Below are 15,090 nucleotides of genomic sequence, written 5' to 3'. Positions count from 1 at the left end.
GTTTGTCAGTCATATTCCTTAAAGATTAATTATAAAAATGCAAACCGTATTACTAATCTATTTTCCACCGAAGGTTTAAACTGTCTGATTTCATTTGATCAAAAGCTGAGTATTTTTATATCTTAAAACATGCCTTGAAGGTATCTTACATCTTGATACTGTTTGCATTTTTGTGAAATACCCAAAGCATAACTAGAACAGCATTTAGTCACTTAAATATGAATATGAATAATTTAAGTATTTTGTCGCAGAGGCGGAACAACCTTGTCATGTATTTATCCTGAGTTGGTGTGGCTACTTCTGTGCAGCACATTATGTTCCCTGGTTGACGTGATAATCTCTTATGTTAATGAAGTTGTTCTTGCTTTGCCCAATCTCATCAAGTTTAACATGTAAAGAGAGAGGAAAAACAACCTCAACAGGACAGGGGTTTTGCTGACAGAGCAGCCTAATACATGGAAAATATAACATAATGCTCCACTCGTATCTGTTGCATAATAGTTTGTGCTTTCTCTCAGGGTGAACGCCTGTGTGAGACTGTTCTTCTGGGTTTGTACAGCCTTCCATTATTGATTATGTACTCACCATGTGCTCAGCTACAGCTGGGCCATCAGACTAATCCCCTTAATAACAGAGGCAGAAATACTCAACTTGACACAAAGGCCCTGGGCTGAGCCAGGGGCATCCGCCTCCCGTCGGGCATTGAGGTTACAGGACCCTGTTGAGGAACAAAACATTTTGGTAAGATATCTCTAGGTCTTTTCTATGCAATGAATGTTGAATATTTAATCATATGTTGTGTGTCTGTTTCCATATCTCTGTCTACCTGCCCTCACTGTTTGTATTGTAGGTGTACAGCTATGCAGCAAGTAAACACACCAATAAAGGTTGAAGTCGACAGGAGTTGGCCTTTAAAACAGTATGAAAGAACAAATTCAATAATAGTGATGATTACAAATCCACAAAGAATACAATACCATAAAAAAAGAGTTAATACAAGCATTTAAAAAAAATAAATGAATGCAGTAACAAGGAATCTGGTTTCACTATGAAGAAACAAAGAAAAGTATATTGCCAGGGAAAGATTTAGATTAAGTCTATGGAAGAAGTACAGTAGCCTACAGCCTACGGTAGTTGATCTAGCAAACATAGTACAGCCTGAGAACAGTAAAAGGCAAACAGTAAATTAACAGTTAGCATGATAGTTGTAGCTGATTAGCTACACATAGCCTCAGTTAGCTAGGCAAGTACAATGGCTATCTTTATTAGCAGTATATTGGTAGCAAGAGAAAACTAAATCACAAATATACAACCAAAAATAGCAAGAATAAAACAAGTTGAAGCTACAACAAGAAGTAGATAAAAGATTTGTCAATATTTGGTCACGGACCTGATAAAAAGTTGAATGTAACAATGTTAGCTTGCTAACTGCCACACCATAAACAATCAAATGGAAAAGAAGGCAATTTTATTTCTACTGGGGTTGCTATAACAATAGAATGTTCAGCTGAACTGAAACCAACTGAGGGTGGCAGAATCATTAAAATACAAAACTATCTTGCTCCCATCTGCGTGCCAGAAGTCAATAACTCGCGATACAGGAAGCCGTGGTCAAGCAGCCGTGAATGTAGTGTTTACTGTTATCTTGTGTCATAAGTGTGAACCCACTAGCGCACACACACATTTGAGCAGGTGAGGCCGAGCCGGTGTTCAAGAACAAGCACACACCCCTGACCCACCAGCGTACAGTATGTTGTCTCCTACATACATTCACAGAGCTATTGTTCTATACTTCCAGGTGCGGGTCACCCTATCCCACTTCTTTAATTATGCACACAAAGAAGGCCCCCGTCTGAGGTTTGGGTCCAGGTGATGCTGCTCCTTGCTCTGACTGTTCATTGGCTGCTCCAGAGTAAAGAGACAACACCTACTGGATTTTCTCTCTTATTAGGCCATGTATATTTTTCCACTATAATTATGTTTTTCTATAATTTGTTGATACCTCTAGCATAACATCCACTGTCACTTTGTTGGTAATTCCACAGTTTCCGGACCATATTGTAAGTATGCATGCACGTTTACATTTATTTATATATAATATACCAGATCTTGAATTGAAAAATTGATAAATTGCTAATGACAAAAAGATTTGGAATTAGTGTTGAGCTAATTGCAAAGGGAAACTCTTTTTCCTTTCTTTTAATATAAACACACATATTTATGTTATTTTTTTTTTGGATAGGTGACATTAGCAAAGCCTAAATAAAAATCTTGTTTTTAAGAGTTTCCTGGCAAAGATAGGCAGCAATAACAATGACAAATAACACAATGTTTTGGTTTCAAGTATATTGCGAGCCATTGACAGTAACAGGTGATTAGATGGGTAAATGCACAAAATGAAATGCATTTAGCATTTAAAAAAACATCAAATATGTATGAAGCTTTTCCCAGTCACATTTGGACTAAAGATATTAGATTATACATGTACTTAACATTAAATCATTCAATATTATATAAATGTGTGTTGAGCGTAACATATTTACAAAGTTAAAATAACATCTGACTTCTGACGTTGCAGTATGCATCTGATTGGGAGAAACACTTTAATTGTCCGTGTAGTATTTAGGCTAATGAATGGCGTTAAGCTTTTTAAAAAGTCCTGTGAATCAGAAAGGTTACCTGAAGCAGGATATCATGTCTCTCCAAACTCTAACACACTTTCTCCTGCACTCTGTGAGGCCTATGCCACCATCATTGCCTGGAGTCTTGTTTCACCACTTCTTGTTTTTATACCAAGTACTACAAGCTGTGGCCCGTATTTCCTTAAACTGAGCATGTGTGGCATCAAGGGGGTCTCAGTCTCTTAGTAGATTACTCTGAGATTGTTTATACCCACTGCTGTGTGATGCTCTCTGTCCCATCTCTCTCCAGGAGGGTCCCTCCTTTACTCACTGTATGTTGTTGTTAATCTTGTTGTCTTTTTCAGAAAGAGGAGCTTCTGTTGCTTTGAAAATCCGGACTGTGAATTAACAGAGCCAACATGGAAAACAGCAAGGTGACCAATCATCAGTGCAGTGACTGATATGACTGTAGGCTGCCGCTAAACATCAAAAAAGGAAATGCTTATAAAAAAAAAAAAAGACATATAAAGACAAATAAATATAGGATGGTTTAGTATTCTCATTCATTAGTGAGCTTACTATACTGTGAACAAAGAGGAACCACTACCGGATCTTTTAAGAGCAGTTGTTATAGCAATTATAGAAACAAAAAAGCTTAGGCCTGTAATTTTCTGATGAAAGAGTCTGTTACACACATCACAAAAGACATATAAATAATAGTACTATTTAGGGTAAATGGGGAAATAATGTTGAACTGTCCTTTTAAGCATGGCTTACCCGTACTGTGTGTGTGTGTGTGTGTGTGTGCGTGTGTGTGTGTGTGTGTGTGTGTGTGCGTGTGTGTGTGTGTCCAGCAGCCAGTGAAGGAGGTGCTCCCCCTGCCTCGCCATCCTTCTCCACTTCCTGTGACCTCTTCCTCTATGACCCCCGCTGCCACTTTGAAGAAACACACCACGGGCTCTATGCAGAATGTACAGGTGGCCTCCTCAGGTGATTAACATTTCATTGCTTTGCATAATATACAACTGAAAGTGAGCCAACACTAACTGTGGTGGAATTTCCAGCTTAAAAACTCATGCTATGTTAGTTGAGACAGTGGTACCCAGGCCTCACTGAGGTCAGTATCCAAGATAACCTCGCAACCCTTTCAGGGAGAGTAGTACTTCGACTCTGTGTCTCCATTGATGACAGGAGACGTAACAGCTGTATGACAACACAGTGCTGCCTCATCCTGCCAAGGTCAAGGAGGAAGGAAACACATAACACATTCTGTCAGGGCTGAGGAATTTGGGTTAAGCATCTGTGTGTACAGCACCTGCAACATCTTTGTTTACATTGAAGGTTCAGCTAAACCTATTGCCTCTAGCATGAGTTCTAGAATGAGAATACTCCTTCAGGAAGACAGGAACTTCAGAGAGTTAAGATGGCACAACACAATAACACGTTGTGGTTAAACTGTACTGCCTGCCTAAATTCTCTCCTCAATTAGGATTCCATTTATTGCTTCTGTGTAAGTCATCATAGTCTCCAGAGCCTTCTTCACGTAAATGAGTTGTGTTGATCCTGAGATTATTCTTAACACTATATTTTACACAAAACTGGTACTTTTTTGTTCAAACAAAATAAAGAAACATTGATTCATTTGGAAACCAAATTGTTGACTTTTGGCTTTTGTTTGTTCCCAGTGGTGACGTCGTTCAGCCATCTGAAGCCTCCAGAGAGGGATCTCACCCTAATGTCCCACATGAAGTCGATTAAGTCTCTGAGGCACGCTGGCTTCACCGCAGTCTTCACAGGACAGAATGTGAGGCAGCTGGCACAGCCTTTAAACATAAACTCTGTAGAAAGTACAAGAAATTACATAAAGGCTGGCTGATATTGCAGTCACGATAAATACAGAATAACTAAGAAGGCGTCATACTAAATGAGTAGGACTGGGTAGAAAATTAGATATTGCGGTGTAAAGGAGCTTCTACTGCAAAATACATCATAATATGGATCTTCACGTTTTAACATAAACATTAACTGTGAGTTGGTTGAAAACTCTATAATGTTTTCAGCTGTTTTATTTTAAAATGATAACCCAGTAAAAGCCTCTTAAATATGCACTTGATGGCTACATACATGACACCACCCCCGTGCACATAAACATAAAGATCATCAGAATATAGATATGGAATACTATAATGGACTTAATTGAAAGTATAATGTAATTCTACAATAGCTTTATAATTTTCCACAAACGTATGTGTTGTTTTTTTGTAAAAATTTAAATTACAATGCAATAATCCACTTTTATTTTCATTCTCACATACTTATATGGGCATTCAATGACTATGTTAAAAGGATGATTCAATTTTATTACAATTTGAAAGTTTAAATGAAAACTCCATTTGATATTTCATTTTTAAAGACTTAACATGCTCTAAACTGGACAATATTAAAATGTAAATGCAATATATACAATACAGCCTAATATTCCATATATGCATGCAATGTAGACCAATGTAGTGTGAGGTTTTCATGACATTGTATGTATGTTATATTTGAAATCCAGCTTCTGCCCTCACACTGACTGTCTTACATGGTTGGCCGCTGACAGAAGCTTGACTGTGAGGATCTGTTGGAGGAGGTACCATTCGTCGATGTGATCCTGGCTGACGTCGACGCCCTGGTGCCCACTCACGATGAAGCCGGCAGCCCTATAGCAGAGTGGAAACGACAGGTGATGGTGCGGCAGCTGCAGCTCAGGCTGCAGGATGAGGAGGAACAAAGGAGACAGGTACACATGGGGACTTTTAATAATTTGCATGACCACAAATCTGTGTACACGATCATCTTTGACAGGATTAGAAAAGGTTAGGTAACTGGTTAAGTAAGTGTTTCCCAAACTAGTGGATGGGTCCACCAGTGGGAGAATAGAGCCTTAACAAAATATTAAGTAAAGTGCAAGATACACACACTTCCTACAAAGAAAAACAATCAAATCAAACTCAATACACTCAACTCCAAAGTTTGAAGAAGCCACATGATACAAGAGACACCTCTAGCACAACAGAACCTAAAGAGAAACAAGAAAAGAAATGTGGTTTGTGAAGTTCCGTTTGCAGGTTTTGTTACTATTTTTTCCATTATTGGTTATTAAGGACTAGTAAATCAAACCTGGTTAATGCCAGTCCAGTCTGACTTGTGATACTTATTAGTAATCGTTAGAGGTGCTGGTGGGCAGATTGAGTTACCTTCGGACAAATCCAGGTTAGCTGTTTCCCCATATTAACATTTGTTTGTGCAAAGCTAAGCTAAGATAAGCTTAGTAGTTTCAAGTTTCACATCAAATTTTGGCAAATAAAATAATAATTTGAAATGCTAAGATATTCCTTTGACAAAATGACTTTTTAGGATTGTTTGCTAAAATGTCTTTGTCCCTCTAACAGTACATAAGTAACGGCTACACATCAGTGGATGATGGCTGGAAGTTCTCCCAAGCCTACAACGCAGTCTTGGGCCCCTTTGGTGAGCTTCTAACAGAGGATGACCTGGTGTACCTGCAGCAGCAGATCGAGACTGTTTCCCTGCAGAAGCGCTGCCAGGCCTATGAGCTGGAGCTGACCAGGCTGACCCAGGAGCTGAGGGCCATTTTACCTGATCCAATTGTAAACATCTCCCTAAACAAAGAGGTCCTGCAAAAGATGGACGCAGAGGGGAAAATGTACCTGACATTGCCAGCGTGGTGCAGTCGTGTTTCAGAGATTGTTAAGAGCATGTCACTGCTGGTGGCTAATCTGACGCAAACCACAGAAGAAGGGGGTGAGAGGGGGATAGTGGAAGGCATGATGGAGCAGATGAAGGGTTTGCAGGGGGTAAGAGATAGTTTAGGAATTGATTTAGGCCAGGAAATGGTGCAACATGGCCAAGTGATGGTGTCAGCACATGGTGAGACCTCTAGTGTGTGTAGGATTCCTCAAATAGGGATGGCGTCGGCTTTAAGCCATCGTCTGGAGACCAACAGCTATGGCAGAGCCGGGAGGGAGAGGGTGGAGAGGGAGATCCAACAGTCTGGGGTGTCGGTCAGAAACCTCAGATCCAACTTTGAAGGTCAGATTGGCAGTATTTATCCCTTTGCTGGGGTTATGAAAGGAGGCCTGGGTTTGAACAGCCAGGTAGGGTTTGGATCTTCAGGAGTAAACAACCAGAATGCCAACACAGGCCTCAGCTGCGAGGTGAGTCACTGTGATCTTCCTAAAAAACTTATGCCTGTGATGGAGACTACTAGCTTAAGGAAAGAGCGTATTGTGGTGCTGTTCCTGAGCCATTGGAAGAAATCTGCATATGCTATTTCAGTGAGAGCAGCAAGGCAGAGACAGGGACAGGAAGCACTGTCAAACACAGTGACAGGAGCGTCACCCCAACAGAAAATCACCTCCATGTTTCAATTATGCCAACAACGAGGTGTAGTGGCCAAGATACTAAACTCCTGGAGGAGTAAACTAGAACTCAAAGATGGACAAAAGTTCTGTTTGTCCTCCTCCAACTTCTCACAAAATCCACCACCTCGAGTAGCATTCTCCCCAGAGCAATTCCTACCAGATGTGAATGGTGTTGCAGTGACCCATGACAGCTTGACCCTTGACCTCTTCATGCTGGGATACTTCCACATCTTAGAGCAAGAGCTGTCACCTGAGGAGAGAAAAATGAGGCATCTGCTCTGCTTCGAAGTCTTTGACCACATTGGCATTTTCTCCTGGGAGATAGTGAGGGACTTCCACAAGGCCGTTCTCCAGGAAATCCAGGCTGGGAGTCGACAGTGGAGCGACGGCTTCGAGGACATCAAAATTCGCTTCTTTGGGGACTCGAGACCATGCCGCTGTCCATCGCCATCATCGTCTTTATTGTTGTCAGATTCCAGACTCGTACCCAAAGTTAGAGTTCAATCTGCTACTCCAGCCGAGTGTTGCACAGACTCTGGTTTCAGCAAAGAAGACATTTGTGAATACATCGACCGCAGCTTTGCTTTCTGGAAGGAGAAGGAGGCAGAGCTGTTTGATTTCAAACAGTAGTATTAAGGGTAAATTTGACATTTTTGCACATATGGTGTCATATCGGAGTGTTTATTTTTGTTTAACTGACAGGGGCTGAATGAAATTCTGTTGAGAAGACACTTAAGTTGTAGTTATCGTTGTTAGTCAGTTAGTTGTTTACATAGTAATGACTGAAAAACAGAGGCCTTAAGTTATGCATTTACTTTTCCTTTATATCCATTTTCTGCACACAAAAATTATCCTATTCTTTAAATTTCTTATGCTGCACTGTAACTTTTATTCTTGTGTTTTATGTGTCTATTTTTTAACGGTGTTTTACCGGTTTTTAATGCTTCTGATTTTTAACTGTTTTTACTTGTGTTTTATCTGTTTAACTGATTTTGTGTAAAGCACTTTGAATTGCCCTGTTGCTGAAATGTGCTATACAAATAAAGCTGCCTTGCCTTGCCTTGCCTTTTCCATTTCGAAAGCTTTATGGTGTTTTTTCTATAATCTGACAACAGAAAACATTGTATACATTTCAATGACTCAATGACTCTATCGCCACTTCAAGGGGCACTCCAATCATTTAACATGCCAAGGTCAATTTGCATCTTATATCTACCTAAAACACCATTTTAGATCTTATAGTTTCCATAGAAGGGTGACGGATTGAAAAAGGTGAGGTCGCGCATGCGCACAGGCTCCCTAAATTGACAGGAGGATGCTGAGCTGCATTCCCATCATTCTGTGAGGAGAGGAGGATCCCCCTGCGCACCCACAACGGAGGACACACCGAGCTATAAGAACATATAAAAATAATCCGAGTTGAGCTCTTTATCTGCCACCATGTCAGCTGGAGGAGATTTGGGGAACCCCCTAAGGAAATTTAAACTCGTATTTTTGGGAGAGCAGAGCGGTGAGTCAGATGTTGGGGAGGTTTGATTTTATCCTCCCATAATGCTAAACGTTCGTATATGTAGTAGGCCATGTATGTAATCCATGATGATTTTGAAAGTTTTTTGCTGAATCTAGAGGATGTGGCTGGCTGGTTTTGGGTAATTTGACACCCATGTACTTTTTTTGGCACAATCGGCGACTGTAGAAAATCTGATTAACCAAGACAGAAAAAAACCGCATGCATACAAATGTCACCCTTAAATTTAATGTAACCATCTTGATCACTCAAAAATAACATCTTATTGTACTGAACACCCTTGAGTATTGTTTAGTTGTCGCAAACGGTCATAATTCGCATCACAGCGTGCGATATGAATTCGGATGTTTTGATGTGCTGCAGTGACCGACAAACATGCTCAGCCTGTTTTCACATAACCGGTTTATTTCCCTCACATTTCTACATGGACCATCCTTGTATTCCATTAAACGGCAGTGTGTTGTATTTTTCTTCACCACTCGTGTGGTTTTTTTTCATTTCGAAGGGTAATAAACAGTCCCCCATGTGTCAGTTCGGGACACACCCTAGGTTGCGATGTCTGTAGCATCTCTAAACCTCGCAGTCTCCGGTACGGTCCCGTCCATGATCAAATAAAAACGGCTTTGACAGCGCCACAACATTATACTATTTATTCAATAAGTCATCTATTCAAGGTGGGGATGATTGTGTGTGTGATTTAATGTGATGGCACAAATTCGGGAGGTGCTGATCGATAATTGTTTAGCTGCCTGAAGACGTGTTCAGACGTTAGACATCCAGAGTGGCAGCAGAGGAGCACATATCCCATAAAATACAAATACAGCAGCGCAACACACACAATGAAGCCTAACATGGCAACTGCTGGACTGGTGTTTGTGTCTTACATTGTGATGGTCAAATGTGTGTGTGTGTGTGTGTGTGTGTGTGTGTGCGTGCGTTTAAATATGAGGAGGCTGTGTGCAATGTTGCTGTCCATGGTGCTGAATCGCGGCCTGGTGTGGCCACTGCCCCTCGCTGCCTTTAAAACTACTGCTGTCTGCATAGAGAGACTCTGCATGAGAGCCTGGGGCCTGCTGGAAAACTCCAGTCCTTACTCATGTGTAGATGTGATATAAAATGGTGCTAAGGATGGTGCTGGACGGGTTGTAAATAAGAATCCAGCTCACTAGGTTCACCTTGATTCTCTGAGAAGTCACCATCCAGCTTACGGACGCTGCTGGATATGTGTTTTCTGTCTCTCTACCTTAGGATGGCCGTGTGCATTTTTAGTGATGTTCTGTTGTCTTAATTATTTTTTAACAGTATCAACATGTATATACATTTATATTTACAGGGACAAGTATGTGTAGCATGAACCAAAGCCACATACCATAGCATTTACAGCCTAATCTGGATTGCAATGCACCTCTGTAAATGGGCCTTTATACAGTACATAACAGCACAAAACAAAAACAATCATTATAATGCACCTAATTTGATGATCAATAAATAATTAAATTGAGCAATACTGTCAAATATTCTGTGGGTGCAGCTTTTCTCTGTTTTGTATCACTGTAAACGTTTCACTGCTGATCAGACAAGCCAAGACTAGGAATCCATCACCTTGGACCACTTTTACCTTTTCTCACGATATATTTGACACATCGTAGACTATGTGATTAATCGACTGATCACAAAAGTGATAGATAGATTATTTAATAATGAAAATAATTTTAGTTGCTGTCCTGAAAAGCTTCCTCAGTTATTTAGTCCCGTTATCAACGTTTATTGCCATACATTTCTTTCCCATTGGTTTGAGAGTGAGCAGCAGTTACACATCTTTTTCAGCAGTGTCATGTTGGAAAACTATTGATTCTTTCCCGAAATCAATGTCAGATACTGATGTTGATATGTTTCTATATCGTTTAAAGAATTTTAAATCCCTTTAGAACACAAAATGTAGAATAACTTTACAATTTACTTTACAATGAAGTGTATTTTGTTGTCTCGAAAGAAACAAACCAGATGTGACCATTAGAGAAATTGAGCAAAATTGTTGTACATTTTTGTTTAGGATTTTTTTGAGCACAGTTGCATGCTGAATTATTATTGTTATAATTATGCATTCTCGGCTATCATTTTGTCACACTAAGGATCACAATTGAAACCCATTTTAATCATATCATTATCAAATTGTGTATTCATGTGTTTGGGAGAATATTTATGATCTGAACTAATACCTAACCACTGTTCTTTCTTCTAGTGGGGAAAACATCTCTCATCACTAGATTCATGTATGACAGTTTCGACAACACGTATCAGGTGAGACTTGGACGTGAGCCAGACAAAGAAGATAAAAAATACTAAATATATATATACATACATATTTATACATATATGTATATACATACATGTATATATACATACATATATACATATATATACATATATGTGTATATATGTATATATATACATATATATACATATATGTGTATATATATATATATATATATATATACATATATATATAAATATATATATAAACGTGTATAGAACAATTGAATGCATGGTATGATGACTGACTATGGTCAATGACCATGATGTTCTCCTGGTATAACTAAAAGTTTATGTGAATGTTATCACTGCAATTATGAAACTAAAATGTTAGTATAGCAACATTAGGCTCTTAAAAAGAGAATACAGATTAGTCTGTCCCTGGCCTTTCTTTAGAAGTTAGGTACATAACAAATCTGAATGATTGGGCCCTGAGGGCAATTCTAATTAAATTAGTTTTTCAGTCTGATTCAATATTGGTGCTTATTGGCTGTTTGTTTTCTACAATTTAACAGCTTTTTTTTGCGTTTTCCTTTATTTAAACAATAGTCAGTAAGTCAACAGATGCTTTGTGGAAACATTTGGGTAAGACTGATGATTCCCCCCTCTTTTGTTCTTTCTCTCTCGCAGGCAACCATTGGAATAGACTTTCTATCAAAGACAATGTACCTGGAAGACCGAACAGTAGGATGCATTTTTTTGTCTTTTAATAGTCATGTGTAGTAACACATAATAAGACATAGTAGTAAAAATGTATGTATTTATACTTTGTCGTGTCGTTTAGCCAGTCAGCATCCTGAGTAAGAAATGTTCACTCTGGTTTCACTAATCTTTGATTTGCTTAATTTCTTCTCTCGCCACAGACTAACACGATTATCCTAAGTTAATTTCGGCTAGTAATAGATTCGGCTTTTCTAGCCCTAAGAAGTCAAAGCCTTTCCCATGGATTATCTACTTTAGCTAGTATTAAAACTGTTTCTTTGTCAGATTATTATGCTCTGTCAGCCTGCACACGAGCTGATATTGGCTTATCCCTTTGGATGTATACTTACAAGCCCTAACATCTGTATAGTCTGTGTGTAGTTAATGTGACAGCTGCTGAAGGCGTGTGTGTATATGTGTGTGTTTCTGTGTGTGTGTTTCTGTGTGCGTAAATGCAGGTAAGGCTGCAGCTGTGGGATACTGCTGGACAGGAGCGTTTCAGGAGTCTTATCCCCAGCTACATTCGAGACTCCACAGTGGCTGTGGTCGTCTATGACATTACAAGTGAGCAGCAACCTGATAATTTCCCTATAAGCATCTATGCATTGCATGTTTTGAGTTGTCTTTCTGTATGAAATACATAACAAACACAGTAAAGAAGCACTTTAAAATAAGAGTGTGGTCCCCACAGATGTGAACTCATTCCAGCAGACCTGCAAATGGATTGATGATGTCAGGACGGAGAGAGGAAGTGATGTTATCATCATGCTAGTCGGCAACAAAACAGATCTGGAAGAGAAGAGGTGAGTATGCCGCATACAACATTTAGCTTCATGTGGTCTTTGGCATGAAGATATTTTGTGAACTGAGCAGAAAGCGTGTCGTCAAAAGCAACATGTCAGTATGGAATAAATGATCCTTCACTCCAATTGTGATGAGTCTGGCCTGATTACCCTGCAGGCAAATCATGATTGAGGAAGGAGAGCAAAGAGCCAAAGAGCTGAACGTCATGTTCATCGAGACCAGTGCCAAGACAGGCTGCAATGTCAAACAGGTGATCCCTGCAGTTTCACCATATTTCACAGATATTTGGGTGTCAGTTGCTCCCAGCTTTTCTATTGTTTTTATGTCCTCCTAAGGTGATTGAGCCACCAATGTAAATAGATAGAATTTCCCCGTGGGAATATGTGGAAAGATTGTTAACAAGTGTGTAGGATAGAAAAACACATAATAAGGGCTGTAGTCCACACAGGACAAATGTAATATACATTTTTGCACATTTTAAACCCCCTTTCTATCCTCTCTTGCATTCTGTCCTCATATTTTCTCCTCCATTTTCATTTTGTTTTCATCTATTCTGATCTTCCTCTCCCTCCTCTCCTCCCATCTCTGCCTTCCTCTTCTCTCCTGCTAGCTGTTTCGTCGGGTTGCAGCAGCCCTACCTGGCATGGAAAGCTTGGATGATGCAAATCCTGAAGGCAGTATCCTTTGTAACTCACCGTGCCGAGAGCCACACAGCCAAGACATGGGCAGCGTCTTTTTAATCTCTAAGTGGCTGTTGGCGCTAGTACAAACAGACCGCCCAGCCTACTGTCTACTGAGGAAGCTATAAACCCTTTTTTGCTTAATAGACAGGAAATGCACAGAGCCAGGGAAGGTAGTATGGATGCACAGGCATAGCACCACACAGTGGCTGTCTGGGAAGTGACATACACTGAGGACGTGTGATGGAGGATGAGGGAGAGATACTTCAGTCAGTAAATGTGAAATTAAATTTCTATATTCAATCCCTGTAATCTGTTTTTACATATAAAGATAAATATAGACCTAGCGTTTGACTTTGGGTTACAGCCCAAAAATTAGTGTTTAGTACATACTGTATAGGGTATCATTAAAACACTTACTAGGTACCTTTACAAGACACATATGTAAAAAGGAAAGAAGACAATCAGTAAAGGAGTAATATGGGGGAATATGATTGTTTGTTTGTTTGGTTTTCCAGTCAATTACTGAATTCTTACCATAATTTTTAGACTAAAATGTGGCTATAAAACAGTCGTCTGAAATGTAATATCCATTTGACAAAGGTTTTTCCTAAGTAAAACTGCCCAGTAAGTATTTCATTGGTACCCTGTGTGCAGAAAACAATTACGCCACAACTTGCTGGCTTGCAGGCCGTTACTTTTTACTTTTTTCTCATCAACCATTTGACTTTTCTTTAACTGGATGATTCCCAGTGATCGACATTAAGCTGGACAAACCAGCAGAGCCTACCGTCCCCGAGGGCGGGTGCTCATGTTAATGCAGAGCTGAAATCGGACAGCTCCCTTCACACCATAGGCTTGTTGTGTTGCTTATTACTGGTTAGCTTCCAGTTGACTTCTCTAATTGGATATAGGATGAGGGCCTTGTATCTGATTGGACAAATCAAATGTTATCTTTCAGTCTTGTTCAGTTGTAAAATATTGTATACTTTGTCAATATGTAAGTGACTGGAGGAGAAAAGGGAAAAAACAACAACAACCAAATGTTGAAACGAAAGCGAACAAAAAACTGTTTTGGAAAAATGAAACAGGAGATAAAAACGGGACAACCAACGGAATTCTTTTCGCTGTTATGTTTTGTATTTTTTATATATAAAAAGGGAAAGCACCAAAAATGATGCCTAAACATAGAAGGAGAAATAGTCGGGGGGTCGGCCGTTTTTCTAGATGGCCGAACACGTTTGAATGTCTGCAGCACGCATGCACGTTGATCTGATCTTTGACCTTTGACCTTTGACCCTTGGCCTGCCCTCCAGGGTCGTCTCACTCTGGAAGGAGGTTGACTATCTTAGAATGTTTTATAGCATCTCTCTATAGCATCTCATTACAAAATGTATCTCATTTGATATTCCCACAAAAGTCAACTTCCAGTAGGTTCACCTAACAGTAGCTGTGACAATGTGACACTCTATCTCTCTATAGGTTTAACTTTTATAAAACAAACTGTACTGTGCTTTAAAAAAAGAAGTAATAAAAAGACAACCTACTATCACAACATACCCTAACCCTCCAACCACTCCTCTCCTTCTCCTCCTTTCCTCAAACCCTCTCTCCTTCTCCTTCCCCATCCCTTCATCCAGGTAATACACATATAACAATCCACTGTAATGCACTGCACTGTATATAATAATGTAATATGTATGTTGTGAACGTCCCTCTGTAGAAGTGGTCCTTGTTCACCAGTATGAATAATGTTACAATGTTTAATGATAAATAAATTACAGATTAAAGGGCTTCACTCTCCTAACCATCAATATTTACCTGGTAGCAAAATGGTCTAATCTATTTTTAAGCTTGGATTTTATTTAAAAGGGCTGTAAAATGTTGTTTGTTGTTGTTGTTTCAAAATGTCCTTTGATTTGAGGGAGAACCCTGTGGTTCCTCATTGAACTTGATATTATGCAGCGTTGTCAGATTTGACTGACAAATGATAGCCAATCAGAGCCTGGAAGCCA

General features: G+C 39.5%; 2 protein-coding genes and 1 long non-coding RNA gene across 5 annotated transcripts; 2 read left to right on the top strand and 1 right to left on the bottom strand.

The window, feature by feature from the left end:
• Nucleotides 1-527: 527 nt before the first annotated feature.
• On the bottom strand, nt 528-1,615 carry LOC116698649 (uncharacterized). Its single transcript, XR_004334268.1, has 3 exons — nt 1,391-1,615; nt 827-909; nt 528-718 (listed from the first exon to the last, which is right to left on the bottom strand). It is a non-coding gene; the product is annotated as an uncharacterized LOC116698649 (long non-coding RNA).
• Nucleotides 634-7,897, top strand: espnlb (espin like b). 2 transcript variants are annotated; one of them, XM_032530669.1, is made up of 9 exons: nt 634-741; nt 1,580-1,692; nt 1,799-1,912; nt 2,009-2,060; nt 2,987-3,055; nt 3,479-3,611; nt 4,307-4,425; nt 5,224-5,403; nt 6,056-7,897. In XM_032530669.1, the coding sequence occupies exons 5-9, from the start codon at nt 3,041-3,043 to the stop codon at nt 7,676-7,678; spliced, it is 2,070 nt and encodes a 689-aa protein (XP_032386560.1). In that variant the 5' UTR covers nt 634-741; nt 1,580-1,692; nt 1,799-1,912; nt 2,009-2,060; nt 2,987-3,040; the 3' UTR covers nt 7,679-7,897. The 2 variants fall into 2 exon arrangements, with proteins under 2 accessions (XP_032386560.1, XP_032386559.1); XM_032530668.1 differs by having other exon boundaries at nt 3,476-3,611.
• Nucleotides 7,898-8,292: 395 nt separating this feature from the next.
• rab6bb (RAB6B, member RAS oncogene family b) lies at nt 8,293-14,895 on the top strand. 2 transcript variants are annotated; one of them, XM_032530687.1, is made up of 8 exons: nt 8,293-8,558; nt 10,819-10,877; nt 11,520-11,573; nt 12,050-12,155; nt 12,283-12,394; nt 12,552-12,645; nt 13,006-13,072; nt 13,829-14,895. In XM_032530687.1, exons 1-8 carry the CDS (start codon nt 8,489-8,491, stop codon nt 13,891-13,893), a joined length of 627 nt encoding a protein of 208 aa, XP_032386578.1. In that variant the 5' UTR covers nt 8,293-8,488; the 3' UTR covers nt 13,894-14,895. The 2 variants fall into 2 exon arrangements, with proteins under 2 accessions (XP_032386578.1, XP_032386577.1); XM_032530686.1 differs by having other exon boundaries at nt 11,520-11,585.
• Nucleotides 14,896-15,090: the final 195 nt, after the last annotated feature.

This window comes from Etheostoma spectabile, chromosome 12 (genome assembly GCF_008692095.1).
Source record: "Etheostoma spectabile isolate EspeVRDwgs_2016 chromosome 12, UIUC_Espe_1.0, whole genome shotgun sequence".
NCBI lineage: Eukaryota > Metazoa > Chordata > Actinopteri > Perciformes > Percidae > Etheostoma > Etheostoma spectabile.
The sequence above is the reverse complement of the archived record's forward strand: the minus strand, read 5'-3'. Positions and strand labels throughout refer to the sequence as shown.